General features: G+C 38.2%; 1 protein-coding gene across 1 annotated transcript in view; it reads right to left on the reverse strand.

The window, feature by feature from the left end:
- Positions 1–4,705: 4,705 nt before the first annotated feature.
- LOC120308280 (metabotropic glutamate receptor 7-like) overlaps positions 4,706–15,962 on the reverse strand; it is a gene marked incomplete at its 3' end in the record, with an annotated part of 163,679 nt that continues 152,422 nt past the window's right edge. Inside the window, exon 2 of the mRNA XM_039344142.1 lies at positions 4,706–4,922. Within this exon, the coding sequence (XP_039200076.1) occupies positions 4,706–4,922 (217 nt within the window). The remainder of the gene's footprint in view (positions 4,923–15,962) is intronic.

Genomic DNA, 15,962 nt, shown 5'->3' on the forward strand with positions numbered 1-15,962 from the left:
TTGAAAGAGTCATAAAGCAATTTAGAGAAAGATTTCTATGTCAACTTCAATCTTCAAAAATCCCAAATTGCTCCACTCTGCTCTGAATTTTTGTTGGTACCATCCACAGTTTACTGAATACAACAATAAATAGGGCAGATTTAGACAGATAAAAGCATCCCCTGACAAACATTCATCCTAATCATTAAAATAGCTGGAATTCCTCAGAAAATCTCAATAGAAACTACTTTTATTCTATATCCATTTCTGCCCATTCCATTCTTCTTCCTAGTATTGTAGATCCAGTTCCAATTCCACTGCTGAAGCTCACATGTGACATGCTTATCCATGGTTAATCCATTTTTTTAAGTTTCCACAAACTAGGCTAAATTCTTGTTAAGGATATTATACAAAAGCACTGTCTCAACATTTGTAATCCAGCCCTGACCTCACATATTAAATACTATTTATTGCAATGTTAGATTAGAAAGGAAATTGCAATGGTTTATCCAGTGCTTTTTTTCTTAAAAAAAAAAAAAAGATGCCCGAACTCACACATGTCATACAACCCGTCTTGCCTACCCTACAAGGTTCCATCCAAAAAAGGTGCTGGAGCTCCGTTCTGGGTGTTCTATGAGAAAAAAAGCCCTGAGCTTATCCCTTTAAATGATTGGTTTTTCTATAGCAGCTTGCTGTTACATACAACATTACAATATTTCACAAGTAGCTCTTTTGGTATTATGCTTTTTTTTTTTTAACCATTACTGCCAGAGGAAACTGATTCTATACTGCTTGGAACCATTTTTGTCAAAATAGGCCTGAAGCCAGCATGAAGATCAGTTTAATCTCCCTCCAATCTGTCCAGAAAATTGACAGAAAATAGAGGTGGAGTTTCCCCCCCCATCCTATTCAAGGCATAAAGACTCTTGATGTAGATTGAAGGAGAGGGCAGCCCCTAGCCTTTTAATTCACTAGAAAACAGAAGGTGCAGCTATTAGATTTCTATTTATTATCTGATATATGATAGTGCAAGAAATCTATTAAGTTTTCCCAATCCAAATCAGGATTTCTGAGCCAAGGATACTTTTCTGGAAATAATCCTGCCAGGAATTTTCAGAGGGGAAAAGATTTAGAAGAAGGAAATATGACAGAGAAAATGCCATCATAAAAGTCCTTCATCACCATGGAAGATGACAATATATCTACAAATGATCTAGAGATTCAGAGTTCACTGCTTAAGTATCAGCTTTTGCACTTCTCACATATAACTTTTTTCCTTTCTACTTCATGATTTGTGCAATTCCCCAAGTGTGCCATTCTATCCAACCCAGAGGAAACATTGGGCAATACCAATCTGGACTGGAAGTAGTGCAAGATTGGAAGATGTGGAGAGACCTGCCCATAGAATTGCCAAGAACTGGACACCACAGAATGAATAACATCATCACATCATCAATATGAACTGGGATAAAGTCTCTAATTAGAAACAAATCTGGAATGAGTTTTCATATCATGATATATAACAACGTACTTCTGTATACCATAATTTTCATTGAAAAACCTATTGGAAGAGAAGGAATTGGTGGAATAATATTTCATGGATGGGAAGCAAGATGCCCTATCCCACAGTACATATCTAATCTCCAAGCCATTAAGTGTGATAAAATAAGTAGAAAAGAAGAATACCCATATTCACATATCACACTAAAACAGCATATTTAATTCTGCTTTGTGGGACAAATTATAGGAGCCTGTTTTAAGCCACAATTAGAAAGATCACAAGTGGCATGAAACCAAAAACAGATGATATAAGTGCTGTGTATGAGCCCAGACAATATAATGGGACAATGAATCCATCATGGAATAGAGATTTTTTTTAAAAAAAATATCAAAGCTGAAACTTGGAATATTAATTAGAGGCCAGCTGATGTTAATGTCATTTAAAAATCGTAAGATCCAAATATTCCAGAACTCTTAAGCATTATAAGTGTTTCATTAATTATTTTAAGTAGAAAGATTATGTTTTTAAAACTGAATTTTTTTCTAACATTGTTAGAAACATTTTTTCAGCATTGTTTCAATCTAAATAAATTAATAAAATGCATATTGAAAATATGGTTGAATCATTAGTATCAGCATCTATTGCAGAGGTCTGCAACCTTGACAACTTTAAGACTTGTGGATTTCAGCTCCCAGAATTCTTAAAGTTGTCAAGGTTGCAAACCCCTGATCTATTGGATATGTTGATAATTTTACATAGATATCTTAATCAATAGGCAATTGTTATACATGTGCACAACTCATCAATGCAAAAGCTTTGGAAATGGATAAACTTGTATTTCCATTATTAATCCACATTTGGGTTTCATCCATTGCTGTGACATTGAATCTCAGAAATTTTCCCTATCTAATATTATATAAATATGTATCCAGACAAATAGGAAAATGCAAGCAAATACCTACATTTTATTGATTACCATCATAGAGAATCTTTCTCATAAAGAATTCTGTTTTAAACTGCAGCAGTGCCACAAAAGCCAATTCTTACATGGATTACAATGAAGAATAGAATACTTTTAATTACTCAGTGACAGTTTATAGCATTAGTAATTATGGAGGTGCTCTTTAATATATGGATAATATAGGCAGACCAAAAATTTAGTTTCTGCTGCTATCTGACTGATCATTTAATCTAAATAATCAGTCAAATAGAATAATCTCTTATTCAGATATTGCATGAAGTTTATCGTTTCATATGAACTGTTTTAGATTTAAAAAATCTCATTTGACAGCAAATCTATCTGATAAATATTTAATAAGAATTTGTAATCTAATACTATGTATTTGCTTAATCCAGTTCACTTTAGCACAAAATCTTTAGCCGAAGAAATGAATTAACATCATTTATTTCAAAGGCTTTCAATTGGGAGTAGAAAACCTGTGACCTTCTGAATGTTTCAGAACAACTAATCCAAAGATGAGTAATGCTGAACACTGCATTTTGGTGACAATGGGAAGACCACAAGTTCCCTATCTCTAGTCTGGAAAATAATGTATTTAATAAAGTAATATATGTTTCAGTCACAAATCAGTTGTATAGCAATGATTCTCAGTCATTTATATCTTATATCCATCAATAACTTTCAAAGAACCTTGGTTTCACTAAATTGGGCATACCCTCTTTTCCAGTTTAGGCAGATGAATGGCTTCCCATCTAGATTACTACTGGATTACAATGGCAAATAAGCACAATACTCTATGATGTTTCCTGCACTTGATATAATTCTATTTGTCCTCCTTGTAATTAAGGAACAAGCAAAATTAGAGAGGTATATTAGGAGTGATTTTTTTCCCCACTAAATTATTGTGATCTTACATGTGATACAATGCACCCTCAACAACACAATGAATGTGCTTTATATATATTTCACCATTATTATGATATTTTAGTGAATGATGCCAGTTTTGGATTATTTTCCGTGAACATTTTCTTTTTTATTTCAACTGTTGTCATTATTATTGTTCCAATATTATTGGTACACAATGGATACAATGAATTATTTAATCAAAATGCATCCTATTGTTGTCTCAAGTTAGTAAGGCAATAATAAATAACCACAGCAAAAGCCTTTCACTTAAATCACTTCTTTTCATGTATCCTTATTTGTTAATCTATCAAATATTTTAAGAATTTGAACTAACAAAAGACTAGCTTTCTCATACCCTGGGATATTCCAGAATCATCTCTTTCACAAACATTAAATAACTGACATATTCTATTGTAGAAAAACAGACTACATATTTTTATATTAGTTCTTTTAAATATGTTCTAAAGTATTCTGGGATTGTTTGGAAATTTGTCAGGGACCTATCAGTGAGATTCTTCACAACACCAAATAAACACAGACGGAATAGAGCTTTCCCACAGTTACTGATCTAGATTATAGTATACATCTGTAAAAGAGTGTATACTAATTCCAGAATGAGCTACAGAAACTTGTTTGAGCATTTTAATAAAATGTAGGAGAAGTTCCTTAAATCCAAAAGATTTCCAGCAAAAAAAAACATTTAAAAATCATAGATTTATTTGAAAATGTTGGAGTAGTGAGAGAGTACCTTCATGGACATCTATACAGTCCCTGAATATAAAGTGCAAGATTCTGAACCTCTTTAGGTTCCAAAATACAAATCTCAGGATTATTTCAATACTATTTCAGAGGTGATAGCATTTGATCCCTCTATCAGAAACAAGAGATTTCCTTCTTAAGAGAGCCCATCCAATTTAAAAAAAATGTAAAGCTACTTGAAAAATATACAAGAACTATCTGACACAGAGTTTGTTTTCTAACAAATTACCAGATTCAGAAGTACTCCTGACTTGAAGAAATAAAGACTCAATATGTTAAACCTTTGCTTGAACATTGTTCCAAAATATAAGATTTCTAACCGTGGGGAGTCAGAAACTCGCTTCAATTTCACTGTTCTATATTTTCCTAACAGAGTATTAATGCTGTTTAGTCCTTATATCTGAAAATTCTTAAAAAAGTCAAGAACAGTCTGAAGGACCTTTGAAACAAAATTATAAAATACAGAACTGTTAAAAAAAGTATTCTGAAGCACACATATATACACACATTCACAGATACAACTGAGGTATTTATTTATAAAATATTATAGTTTTAATTTACATAATATTATATTACATGCAGGATGATTTCTCACCTACCTGACTCTCTGGAAATTTGTATAAAAGATTCCATGCCTTTTTCGCCATAGCTGCCTTCAGAAGCCAAGGTGGAAACATAGTTCCATCTCAAAGCTCTTACAATGTCCACCATTGCCTGTGCTTGGAAGGAATCTGGAGGAACAACCCGTGAGAAGAAATCGTAACGCCGGTCATCACTTAGCTCTGGTGCAGTTGAAGCATAACTGATTTGGGGTATCTGTGGGGAAAAAGAACAGTTAATTGTACTTATGAATTGATAAATTCAACACATGTACAATACACTTAGTTTGAGCAGTAATACAATTAGCCTTCCAGATATTCATCTGTTACTTTCTATCTTCATCAGCCCTTAAGTGAAAATCAATGAAGCTATATTTCAAATAATTTTGATCATAGGAATGCTAATTAGTATTTCTATCAACCTTGAACCCCAAATTTACATTAACTTGTTTTTGATGAAGGGTAAGTCTATATGTAGATAAACCTGAGGTAAATACAACTGCTGAATCAGTCTTGTCCTGGGTGAATTGCCCCTATCTGTAGTGATTTGATATTTGAACTCCCTCAGGCTACAGTATACTACCATCATTTTGCACTGGTTTATCATCCATTTCATTAATAACTGTTGTCTAAATAACAATAAATCCAGTTAATCAGACACCACCACCTCCAGCACGATGCCTCCCCAAACTCCAGTCATTTAGTGAGGTATAACAACTTCAAGGAGCAGTTTGATTCTTAAATAAAAAAAAATGGGCTGCTTACTAAATACATTTCTTTTGGCTCAGGTAGGAAAGTGGCACAGGAATGTATAGCAAAATCGTAAGGTGTTTTAAACCCAATAAATGGGGTCATTTTCTCTGCCTTTTACTGAAAAAAGGAAGCCTTTATCCAATAATATTTTACCCAACAATAGCCCTATGCCACAAATTTCTGAAAGATTCCCTGAATATTTCACATATAAACACAAAACCCTACGAAGTGGAGAGGAAAGTTCACTGCCATACTACTACTATTAATATTTTTAGTTATTTAAAACATTTATATAGCTGCTTGTCTTCTAACCAACCCTGAGTGTCTCTCAATTAATATATGTATATATGTATGTATGTATGTATGTATGTATGTATGTATGTATCTGCTGTGATGGTACAGTGGTTAGAATATAGTACTGCGGGCTACTTCTGCTGACTGGCGGTTGCCTGCAGTTTGGCAGTTCGAATCTCACTGGCTCAAGTTTGACTCAGCCTTCTATCTTTCCAAGGTCAGTAAAATGAGCACCCAGATTGTTGGGGGCAATAGGCTGACTCTGTAAACTGTTTAGAGAGGGCTGTAAAAGCAATGTGAAGCGGTATATAAGTCTAAGTGCTATTGCTGTATGTATGTATGTATGTATGCTAACTAATAAATCCCTTCAGATTCATTGGTCCTGATTCCAAGTAACAAATCAAACTGTTTTTCAAATTTATCAAAAAAAATCCATCTAGATTAACAGACAATATTTTAACTGCTTACCAAGGGGCTAGATAAATTTATTAAAAGTGAACATGATTAAATTATTACATAATCACATTCAGAGCTTTAGGTCTTTGCTTTTTACTCTAGTGAAAAAAAATAGTGAATACAAGTATGGATAGCATCGAAGACTCTGCAAGAAATATTATCATCCTTTTAATTTTTTTCTTGCTTTTCTCATTTTATTCCAATATATCTTGCAGCTTTGTAGTCAATTTTTTATCATCTCCATTCCCTAAAGGAACATTGCCATTTGTAGGTCCATAGTTATCAACTTAGATGTACAACGCAAATAACATCTCCTCAAGTCAGTCTTTTTTTTTAAAAAAAAATGCTTCCTATAAATCTGGTTCATTCACTAAATTCAGTTCCTGAATAGTCAGGTCACTGATGAATTATAAGCTGCCAATTTGTTCCCAAGATAATGCTACATATCTGTAAATAAACATATCTACATATCTGTAAATAAACAGGTATATTTGTAACAAATATAAATCAAGCTGAAAGGGAGTCTTAGGAAATCTGAAATTTACATCTTGCTGGGCATTAAATTAGTGAACTACTGTGGACTGTGCATAGTCAGCTCTCAAAGGCCTTTTCATGTGGAAATGACAACATTGTTGTGTGCATAAATGTGCACATTTATTGAAAAATCTATCCTTTTTTCTGATGCTGAATTCAGTTGATCTCCCTATCTCAAGCAAAAAGTGCATACTCATGAAGGTAACAGAGGTAACCCACATAGTAAAAGAGAAGGAGGAAGAGGAAAGAGAAAGAATGAAAGAAAGAGAAAGAAAGAGAGAGAGAGAGAGAGAGAGAGAGAAAGAAAGAAAGAAAGAAAGAAAGAAAGAAAGAAAGAAAGAAAGAAAGAAAGAAAGAAAGAAAGAAAAAGTTGGAATACAGATTTTGTCAAACTCCAAAGTAGGCACAAATTAAGGTTAATCTCCCCAAAGATTTGAACAATACAATCAGAACTAAATAGTTGTTTTATTTCAGAAATGGTCAACATTGCAAACTGTTGACAACCATTGATTAGTTTGATAGTTTGATGGTGAAACAGAACTTAACATACATTTCTAATTGATATTTAGCACTCTCTGTTTCCATGCCTACCTTCTCACACATGTGCATGTCATGTAATATTTATTTATTTAATTTATTTATTAAATTTCTTTGCCACCCATCTTGCCACAGCAAATACATTTCTATTTCTTTGATAAATATTTGACATTCATGTCTCAAAATTGCTCATTAATGCAGTGGTTCTCAAAATGTTTCTCTCAATTATCCCCTTTCTTTATCTTAAATAATGTAAAAACCATAACCAAAAAAGAACCCAGGCTCAAGTGTCTCTATAGTAATGGCCTCAAACTGGCTCCTTGACTTACAAACAAGCAATTACACATTGTTCATTACATCAATTACTCCACTTTAAAAGGCTCTGCATTAATGGCTTTTGCATGTTTCTGAATTCCTTGCCATTTAAAGAGGCAGAATTAGTTTGGAAATTATGTATGTTGTAATATTATGCTGACTTGAGGATAGATATATAGCAGCAGGAAAAGGCCTAACCCAGATTTGTTGATCTTGCAACAACAACAATGGAAACATTTACCCTGTTTTCCATTTCAAGGGATTTCATCACAAAGCTTTTCTTTCTTTGAGTAGCATTACTAAGGTCAGATTAGCAGACAGGGTGGGAAAAACTGAAACCTGAAGGAACCACCAAGTACAAGGTGTTTGAGGAGGAAAGACGGGTTGAGACAAAGGGGCTGTGGAGAGTGTGAAAAATAAAGAATTGAATATAGCATACAAAACATGTATGGTCACTATCTTTATCCCATAGGCATTGCTGCTGGCAAGTTGCTACAATACTTCTCTAAACTCTTGCTGAATTTGTCAGCCGTGAAGCCATGTATTATTATATCAAATTTACATGAAATATTTACATATCAAGTCTAGTACAGATTTGCAACATATTCACCATGTTAAATGAGAGAATCTCCATTGCAATCAATTATTATGATCCTCATAAAGTTGGCTGGTAGGTTTAAGAAATGACCTCCTCCTCAATGGGTTCTAATTAATAGAAGACTGCCTTATTAGTGAGGTCGACCCATTCAACCTGTCCTACTTCACACAGAGGAGTAAAATAGAACAGCTTTTAATTTGGAATTGCTGAAATTTAAGTTAATTAAGATGTGATGCTTTTAAAACACACACATACCCATACTGAATATTGCCTTTTGGGTATTATATCATTTTTAAGTTTTCTTTTGTATTTCTTTCTCTCCATTGAAAAGCAAAATTTGGATCACGTGGATGGAGGGTAAGGACAATAGAAAAATGAAACAAACTTGAGCAGAGGATGAGAAGGAACATTGTAAACCAAGATAATCTTGATAGGGGATTTAGGTTAATATATAATAATTCAAACAGAAAGAGTTTTCTTCCAAATCGATATGATAACAAAATCTGGCACCACCACATCTTAATGGAAATAAAGGAGAAAGCATCTTGCCTTTGAAAATTATAGTTTATACTACTATTTAAAAGTAAAAAGCTGAGGTTTGATGTTACTAACTTATTTTACTTCATCAAAGGGAGTTGGAAGTCAATGCCTTTTCTTTCTTTTTCCCTTTTTTCTGCACTTTTCCCTTCCTTTTTCCCGCCCCTATTTTTCCTACTATTTGTTTTTGTATTTTTGTATTTTATACTATAAACTAATAAACAGAGAGAAAGATATAGTTTTTACAAGAAGATAAAATCATATCAGTTTATTTACTTAATGGAAAATAGGCAGCATCTCCATACAAACACAAAAGAAGTAGACTAAAGTGTTCTGTGGTCTTACATCCCTTGCTCCCCTCCCCCGCCCCTGCCGTATGAGTGAATTCAATTTATTCTTCCCAGGTTCCCAGTTTGTCAATATGTGTAAATCAAGAACTCTTGCTTTAAAACAAACTACTTTTTTTCAAGAAACATACAGTTTCATGGATGGCTTGTATAATAATTCTTTAAATCAATTCTCATGCTTGAGAAATCCATAATTTTTGATGTCTTGAAAGAACCACAGAAAATTTGTAGCTGGCTGATTTATCACTTTCTTTTGAAATACAGCTTCTAGCTTATATATAAAAACTAGTTCGGTATTTGCTAAAGTAGAAATAAATTTGTAGGGATGAGAGAAAGTGAAATCTCAGGGTTTGAGATGGATTTCTATTTATGCCTGCAGGTACTTAACTTTTTTATTGTCACATAACCAGCATGAGATTTTATTTTTTTTAAAATCAGGAGGGAATAGGCTATATGTGGTATAACATTATAACATACCAAGAAGCAAACATGGTGACATTCTAATGGAAAGCTTCAATAAAATAAATTTCATTTTCACTCTAAAAGTCTGCTAAATGCTCTGAATGCTTCTACTTCATATACCTGCTTGTCTTCTCTATTTGTGAAGGTAAAGGGATAAGGTGCATTTTCCTGCAAAAACAAATGTTTAAAATGTTACAAGAATATCTTAAGCTCTGATTCTTTGGGGCATTTATGTGAGATTACAACACAATATAAGGGGACCAGCTTGCATCATGATAGCACAAGATAGCTTTTGTCAGACTAAGTGTTTTGATATCACCCAAAGGTTCCCCTGTTTTAGGAAGAAGTAGTTTATAATTAGAATAGGACATGGCACAGAATCAGTTAAGAGAAAATTATATGAATCAGAATATAATCAAAGAAATTATAATTTCAAAAACTGTAAGGTAGTATCTAGCACTGTAATATAAGTAAGCAATTAAACGGAAGTTAGAATATCTATTATTTGCATTTTGTTCTGGCTAAACTGAACCCATTAGAACTTGGAATCCAGGTATTAAATTCAATAAACATTTGTCTGAATTTCTGAAGTAAGCTTGCAGGAATGCTGTAGAGTCTAGGGCAGGGGTAGGCAACCTCGGCTCTTTTATGACTCATGGACTTCAATTCCCAGAATTCCTGAGTCAGCTGCTGACTCAGAAATTCTGGGAGTTGAAGTCCATGAGTCATAAAAGAGCCGAGGTTGCCTACCCCTCGTCTAGGGGACTTTTATTTTTTCCCTTTATTTCCCAAGCAAAAAAGAGAACATTGACCATTGTAGAAGGCATAATGCAGAAAACTGGTATACAGGGATGGCTATTTTGAAAGATGTGTGGGCTTTTTAAGAAATTAACCACTGCTTCTATTACTATTATCAGCCTTCATGCATTACTTTACTGGTTTGTGATGAAAATCTTGTCAATAACTGTGGAAGTGACATTCAACCATTTCTATATGAGAAATGGTTATTGCAAGGCTATCATTAGTGGAACCCAAAAACAGTATAGTATGATAGTAAAGATGTCACATTTGAACCAACGATCAATGAGTCACGTTAGAACCAGTCATGATCTCTGTCAGCCTCAAAAGGTTGTGGGGATAAAATTAGGAGATGCTTCTCCATTAGCTACCTTGAACATTATAATATCAACAACATTTGCCTCTTCTAGATCCTTGGGAAACTGAATAGGTAGATAAAATGTCAAATCCAGTCCAAATATCTGGCTGTTTATATGATCAATAAAAAGCCTAAACATCTAGCTGGCTGTGCAACCAGTGTGGGATTCAGCTGGTTTGCACTGGTTCGGTGTTCTACTAATTTTTTGTTGACTTTGGTGAACCAGCTGATGCCCTAGCCCTTTTTCACAAGGCCCAGAATGGACCACCAGAAGTGCATGGACGCCACTTCCAGAAGTCCGTTCTGAGCCAGGGAGGCCTCCCCCATGCCTCCAAGGCTTAGAACGGACTTTTGGAAGTGGCATCCACATACTTCCAGTGGGCTGTTCTGGGCCTGGGAGGCCTCCCTGGCTCAGAACGGACTTCAGGTAATGGCATCCACACAGACACCTGGTAGTTCAGGTATTTGAATCCCACTACTATGTGCAATTAACCATAATAAAAATAATACACCTGAGACATTAGAAAGTCCAGCTTTAGCCATACGATTTCAAAAGTCTCCGGTTTAATTTCAGCGTGATGAATCTATACACATGAGAAATATGATGAAGCCAGATTAGACATACCAATTAACTTTCAAAAAGCCAATATCTGGATTAGAATCAGACAAATTATGACATAATAAGAATCCTTATTTTGGAAGGCAAATTAAGGGATACACAACATTGTCATATCTCATTTACAAACACACTGCACTGCCACCACAACTGGTATATTCATTCATATATATATATATATATATATATATATATATATATATATATATTCGCATTTAAGAAAATTAAAAACGTGAACCCTGGGAATATTCATGGTGAGAAATAAAATGATCACCAGGGTAATAAAAAACTATAAAATTTATTAAAAAGCGCCTAGCTTTCGCCGTCACCTGCCGGCATCCTCAGGGCTAGTGCGCCAGGGAGTGAGAGAGTCACTTTTATAGGTGCAAACAGGTCTGCGCACGACTCCTCGACCTTGTCATCGGGCCTGAGTAGAGTGACTGCGCATGGCTGGTCTGTTCTTTTCTATTCATTTCAACTGCACATTCATCCTCCTCCACCCTTCTTTCCCTCAATCTTAAGGTGGATGGGCAAATGTCTCTGTAATTGCAATAGTCTCTATGTTTTAACTCTTCTCCGCCGGGGGCAGGTGGCAATACACATTTCATGTTTATTTTGCGATCCTCCTTCGTCTCATTGTTCTTCCTGTGGCAGGTTTTTCTTTTAGTTTTGATGTTTTTACTTCTTATATGGATGTCGTCTGGGTGGTCCTGTGGGTCCTTTCGGGGTAGTTGTAATTCACCGCTGGTCTGGAGCTGGAGGGGAAGCCGTTCGATCACAGAGGGGGGGGCGGCGATTCCTCAATCACCCCTGCATCTGGCCGCTTTGCGCGCGCTGCACCATAATCAAGCAGTCCGGGAGGGGCAGTGACGGAACCATGTCCTCGCTCTTCCCTCTGGGGCAAGCACCGTCCAGATGATCCCACAGACCCCTCCCAGATGGGTGCAGCTCGTCGATGGTCCAGAACTAGAGAATGAACCGCTCGATCGTGGGTGGAGGGGGGCGGCGGCTCCCCGGTCGTCACTACGCCCAGCCGTCCTGCGCGTCCCCTACTGCGGGTAATCGGTCCGGGGGAGAGGGTAATGGTGGAATCACGATCTATTTGATCCTCGCAGCGTCCCTCCTCCGCTTGTCTCCTCCCTCTTGTGTCGTTGGTGGCTACACAGATCCTCCGGAGTTCTCTGGGATGCGCAAGCAGGGGGGATGACAGTTTGATCTCCTGAGTTCTTTCTCCTTCTCCAATGCCATTCAAGGGTCCGCCTCCGATCGTGCTCTGCGGTTCCCTCCCTCCCAAACCAGTCATCCTGATCTGACAGGGGGATCTCTCCTTTCCTTCCAAAATAGCCAACGCATTTTCTTCCATGTGCGGATGGATTGCCGTGTCCAAGAGTCTCTCCCCCCCTCCAATCGCAATATCTTCCTTTATACTGGTCACAACACCTCGAGTATCTGTGGTATCTGGGTTCTGAGTTTTGGTTCCCACAGTCCCTTTAATCCTTCGGAGCTGTGATGGTGTTACCGACATGGTAGAGGTGTTTTCCGATTGTATTTCCTCATTCGGATTACTTTGGGTCAATTGGGGAGTTGGTTCCTCCTCCTTAGTGTCATTAAAGTTGTTATTGGGACGTCGGGGGTGCTGTCTTTGATTATTTGTGCTCCACAACCTTAAAGCCATATATGCCGGGCACAGGTCCACATGCCGATTAATAGAATTGTCATCTGAGAGCCATGCCTCCTTAGTAGGTGGCCCCCCTTGGTGTTGTCACCAGTCAGTATGCTAACCTCACTGAAATTGAATTTATGGTCGAATTCCGCCATGTGTGCCCATATCTGGGAGTGTTGGTCTCCCCTTTTCACTGCTAACCTATGCTCATGGACCCTGGTTTTAATCCGTTTAGCTGTCTCCCCAACATAGTTGGACTGGCAGTCCATACAGTTGATCCTGTAGACGGTTGCCGATCTTTCAATGTTGGGGAGCGGGTCCTTGGGGCGCATTATAGCTGCCCGCAGTGTTTGGTTGGGTCTATGGGCCACTTGTATCTTGTGCGGTGCCAAAATCCTTGCAGTAGCCTCTGAGACATTGTGAATGTAGGGGAGAGTAACGCGTGTGGTTGCCTGAGGTGTAAGTCTTTGGGGTGTGGGATCACTCCGGGGTCCAGATGGTTTATTGAACCGATTAATAAACTTGGCCAGGTACCCATTATCTTTGCACACCTGGAAGAGATAATTTCTCTCCTCTCTCTTGGCTCTGGCAGTGCTGCAATGCGACTCCACTCGCTTAAATAAAGTCCTGACACAGCTGACTTTATGGGCCATGGGGTGATTACTCTTGAAGTGTAAGTGTAACTACTGCAAACTAGCATTCCTCCATGGATGTATTAAGGAGAATTTAACACCGAAATCATTAAGGAGAAGACCTACGGTGGACTCCTTGGAATGCTGGCGAGCGGTTCATCAATTCCAACGACGTACGCTGTACGCATTAATCAATGACCAGCATAGGAGGATACGGTACCTAAAGGCATGGATTCAAGAACACCGAGACTTTTGCAACATGGAATTGAGAAACCAACATTTCATGATGCTAGACCAATATATCCGGCAAACCATGACCCAGATGACTCGGCGCATGATGGAGGTGTTCCTAAAAAGAATGAACACGCTACGTGAGTCTCGTAATAATATCCCACCGGGAAAAGTAGTACCCAACCTATCTTCTAAAGTATTAAGCCAGTCACAACTCTCCCTGTTACAGCGAGACACAGGCCATAATCTCACTGACGCCAGCGCACTTGATTTTGTAGCAGCATTAGAGCCTGCTTTGCTCTGCATGGGAGCGGGAGAGGAGACTAAGAACTTAGTCAGGCAACAGGTCACAAGCCTTATCATGAGCCATAAACGCTACCAAACACTGTCAGCAAGGGAAAAAGTAGCCCTGAGCCAGCTCAGAAAGGATGACACTATTGTCATCCTTCCAGCTGATAAGGGGAGAGCAACGGTTGTCTTAGATAAAGAGGTGTATGTAAGTAAAGCTTTGGAACTACTTCAAGACAGTGCTGCCTATAGAATAATCAATAGAGATCCCTCCACTACGCTAAAGAATTATACCAATAAACTCCTTGATGCCCTAAAACGCAATGGAAGAATGGGGGAGGACGTATTGAGGAAAGTACGCCCTGGCGATTCAGCGCTTGCCAGATTCTATGGCTTACCAAAGGTGCATAAACCTGACGCCCCCCTACGCCCCATTGTCGCGTTCAGAGGCACACCCACTTATGAACTAGCTAAGTGGCTGAGCACACGCATCAGCCACTTGACGGACAACGGCAACACTACTGTGATGTCGGCAGAGGAGTTCCTTGACAAAATTAGGGCCCTGAAGGTGGAAAAAGATGAAGTCATGGTCTCCTTCGATGTAGTCTCCCTATTTACTTCCATCCCGCAGGAACTTGCCATTGCGGTTTTAAGGGACCGACTGAATCAGGGAGACCAAGGATTACACCAAGACTCCCTTCGGACGGAAGACCTCATAAAATTAATGGGAGTCTGTCTTAACACCTATTTCACCTTTCAGGGCACGATATATGAACAGATTAAGGGAACTCCTATGGGGTCGCCGATCTCCAGTGTGATTGCGGAGGTGGTGCTCCAGCGATTGGAACACATAGCGTTGGCCCAATATCAACCAAAATTTTGGGCCCGCTATGTGGACGATACGTTTGTGGTCATCAAGGAGCGGCACAAGACTGACTTTATGAACGTCCTGAATTCGGTATACCCAGACATCCAGTTCACCATGGAAGAGGAACACCAGGGCAGTTTAGCGTTTTTAGATGTGTTAGTGCAGCGCCAGGTGGACGGATGTCTGACTACTAAGGTATACCAAAAACCCACATGTACAGACAGGATTTTACACTTCGAGAGTAATCACCCCATGGCCCATAAAGTCAGCTGTGTCAGGACTTTATTTAAGCGAGTGGAGTCGCATTGCAGCACTGCCAGAGCCAAGAGAGAGGAGAGAAATTATCTCTTCCAGGTGTGCAAACATAATGGGTACCCGGCCAAGTTTATTAATCGGTTCAATAAACCATCTGGACCCCGGAGTGACCCCACACCCCAAAGACTTACACCTCAGGCAACCACACGCGTTACTCTCCCCTACATTCACAATGTCTCAGAGGCTACTGCAAGGATTTTGGCACCGCACAAGATACAAGTGGCCCATAGACCTAACCAAACACTGCGGGCAGCTATAATGCGCCCCAAGGACCCGCTCCCCAACATTGAAAGATCGGCAGCCGTCTACAAGATCAACTGTATGGACTGCCAGTCCAACTATGTTGGGGAGACAGCTAAACGGATTAAAACCAGGGTCCATGAGCATAGGTTAGCAGTGAAAAGGGGAGACCAACACTCCCAGATATGGGCACACATGGCGGAATTCGACCATAAATTCAATTTCAGTGAGGTTAGCATACTAACTGGTGACAACACCAAGGGGGGCCACCTACTAAGGAGGCATGGCTCTCAGATGACAATTCTATTAATCGGCATGTGGACCTGTGCCCGGCATATATGGCTTTAAGGTTGTGGAGCACAAATAATCAAAGACAGCACCCCCGACATCCCAATAACAACTTTAATGACACTAA

The sequence above is a fragment of the Crotalus tigris genome, unplaced genomic scaffold (genome assembly GCF_016545835.1).
Source record: "Crotalus tigris isolate CLP2741 ecotype Arizona unplaced genomic scaffold, ASM1654583v1 scf7180000017892.488125, whole genome shotgun sequence".
NCBI classification, from domain to species: Eukaryota; Metazoa; Chordata; class Lepidosauria; order Squamata; family Viperidae; genus Crotalus; species Crotalus tigris.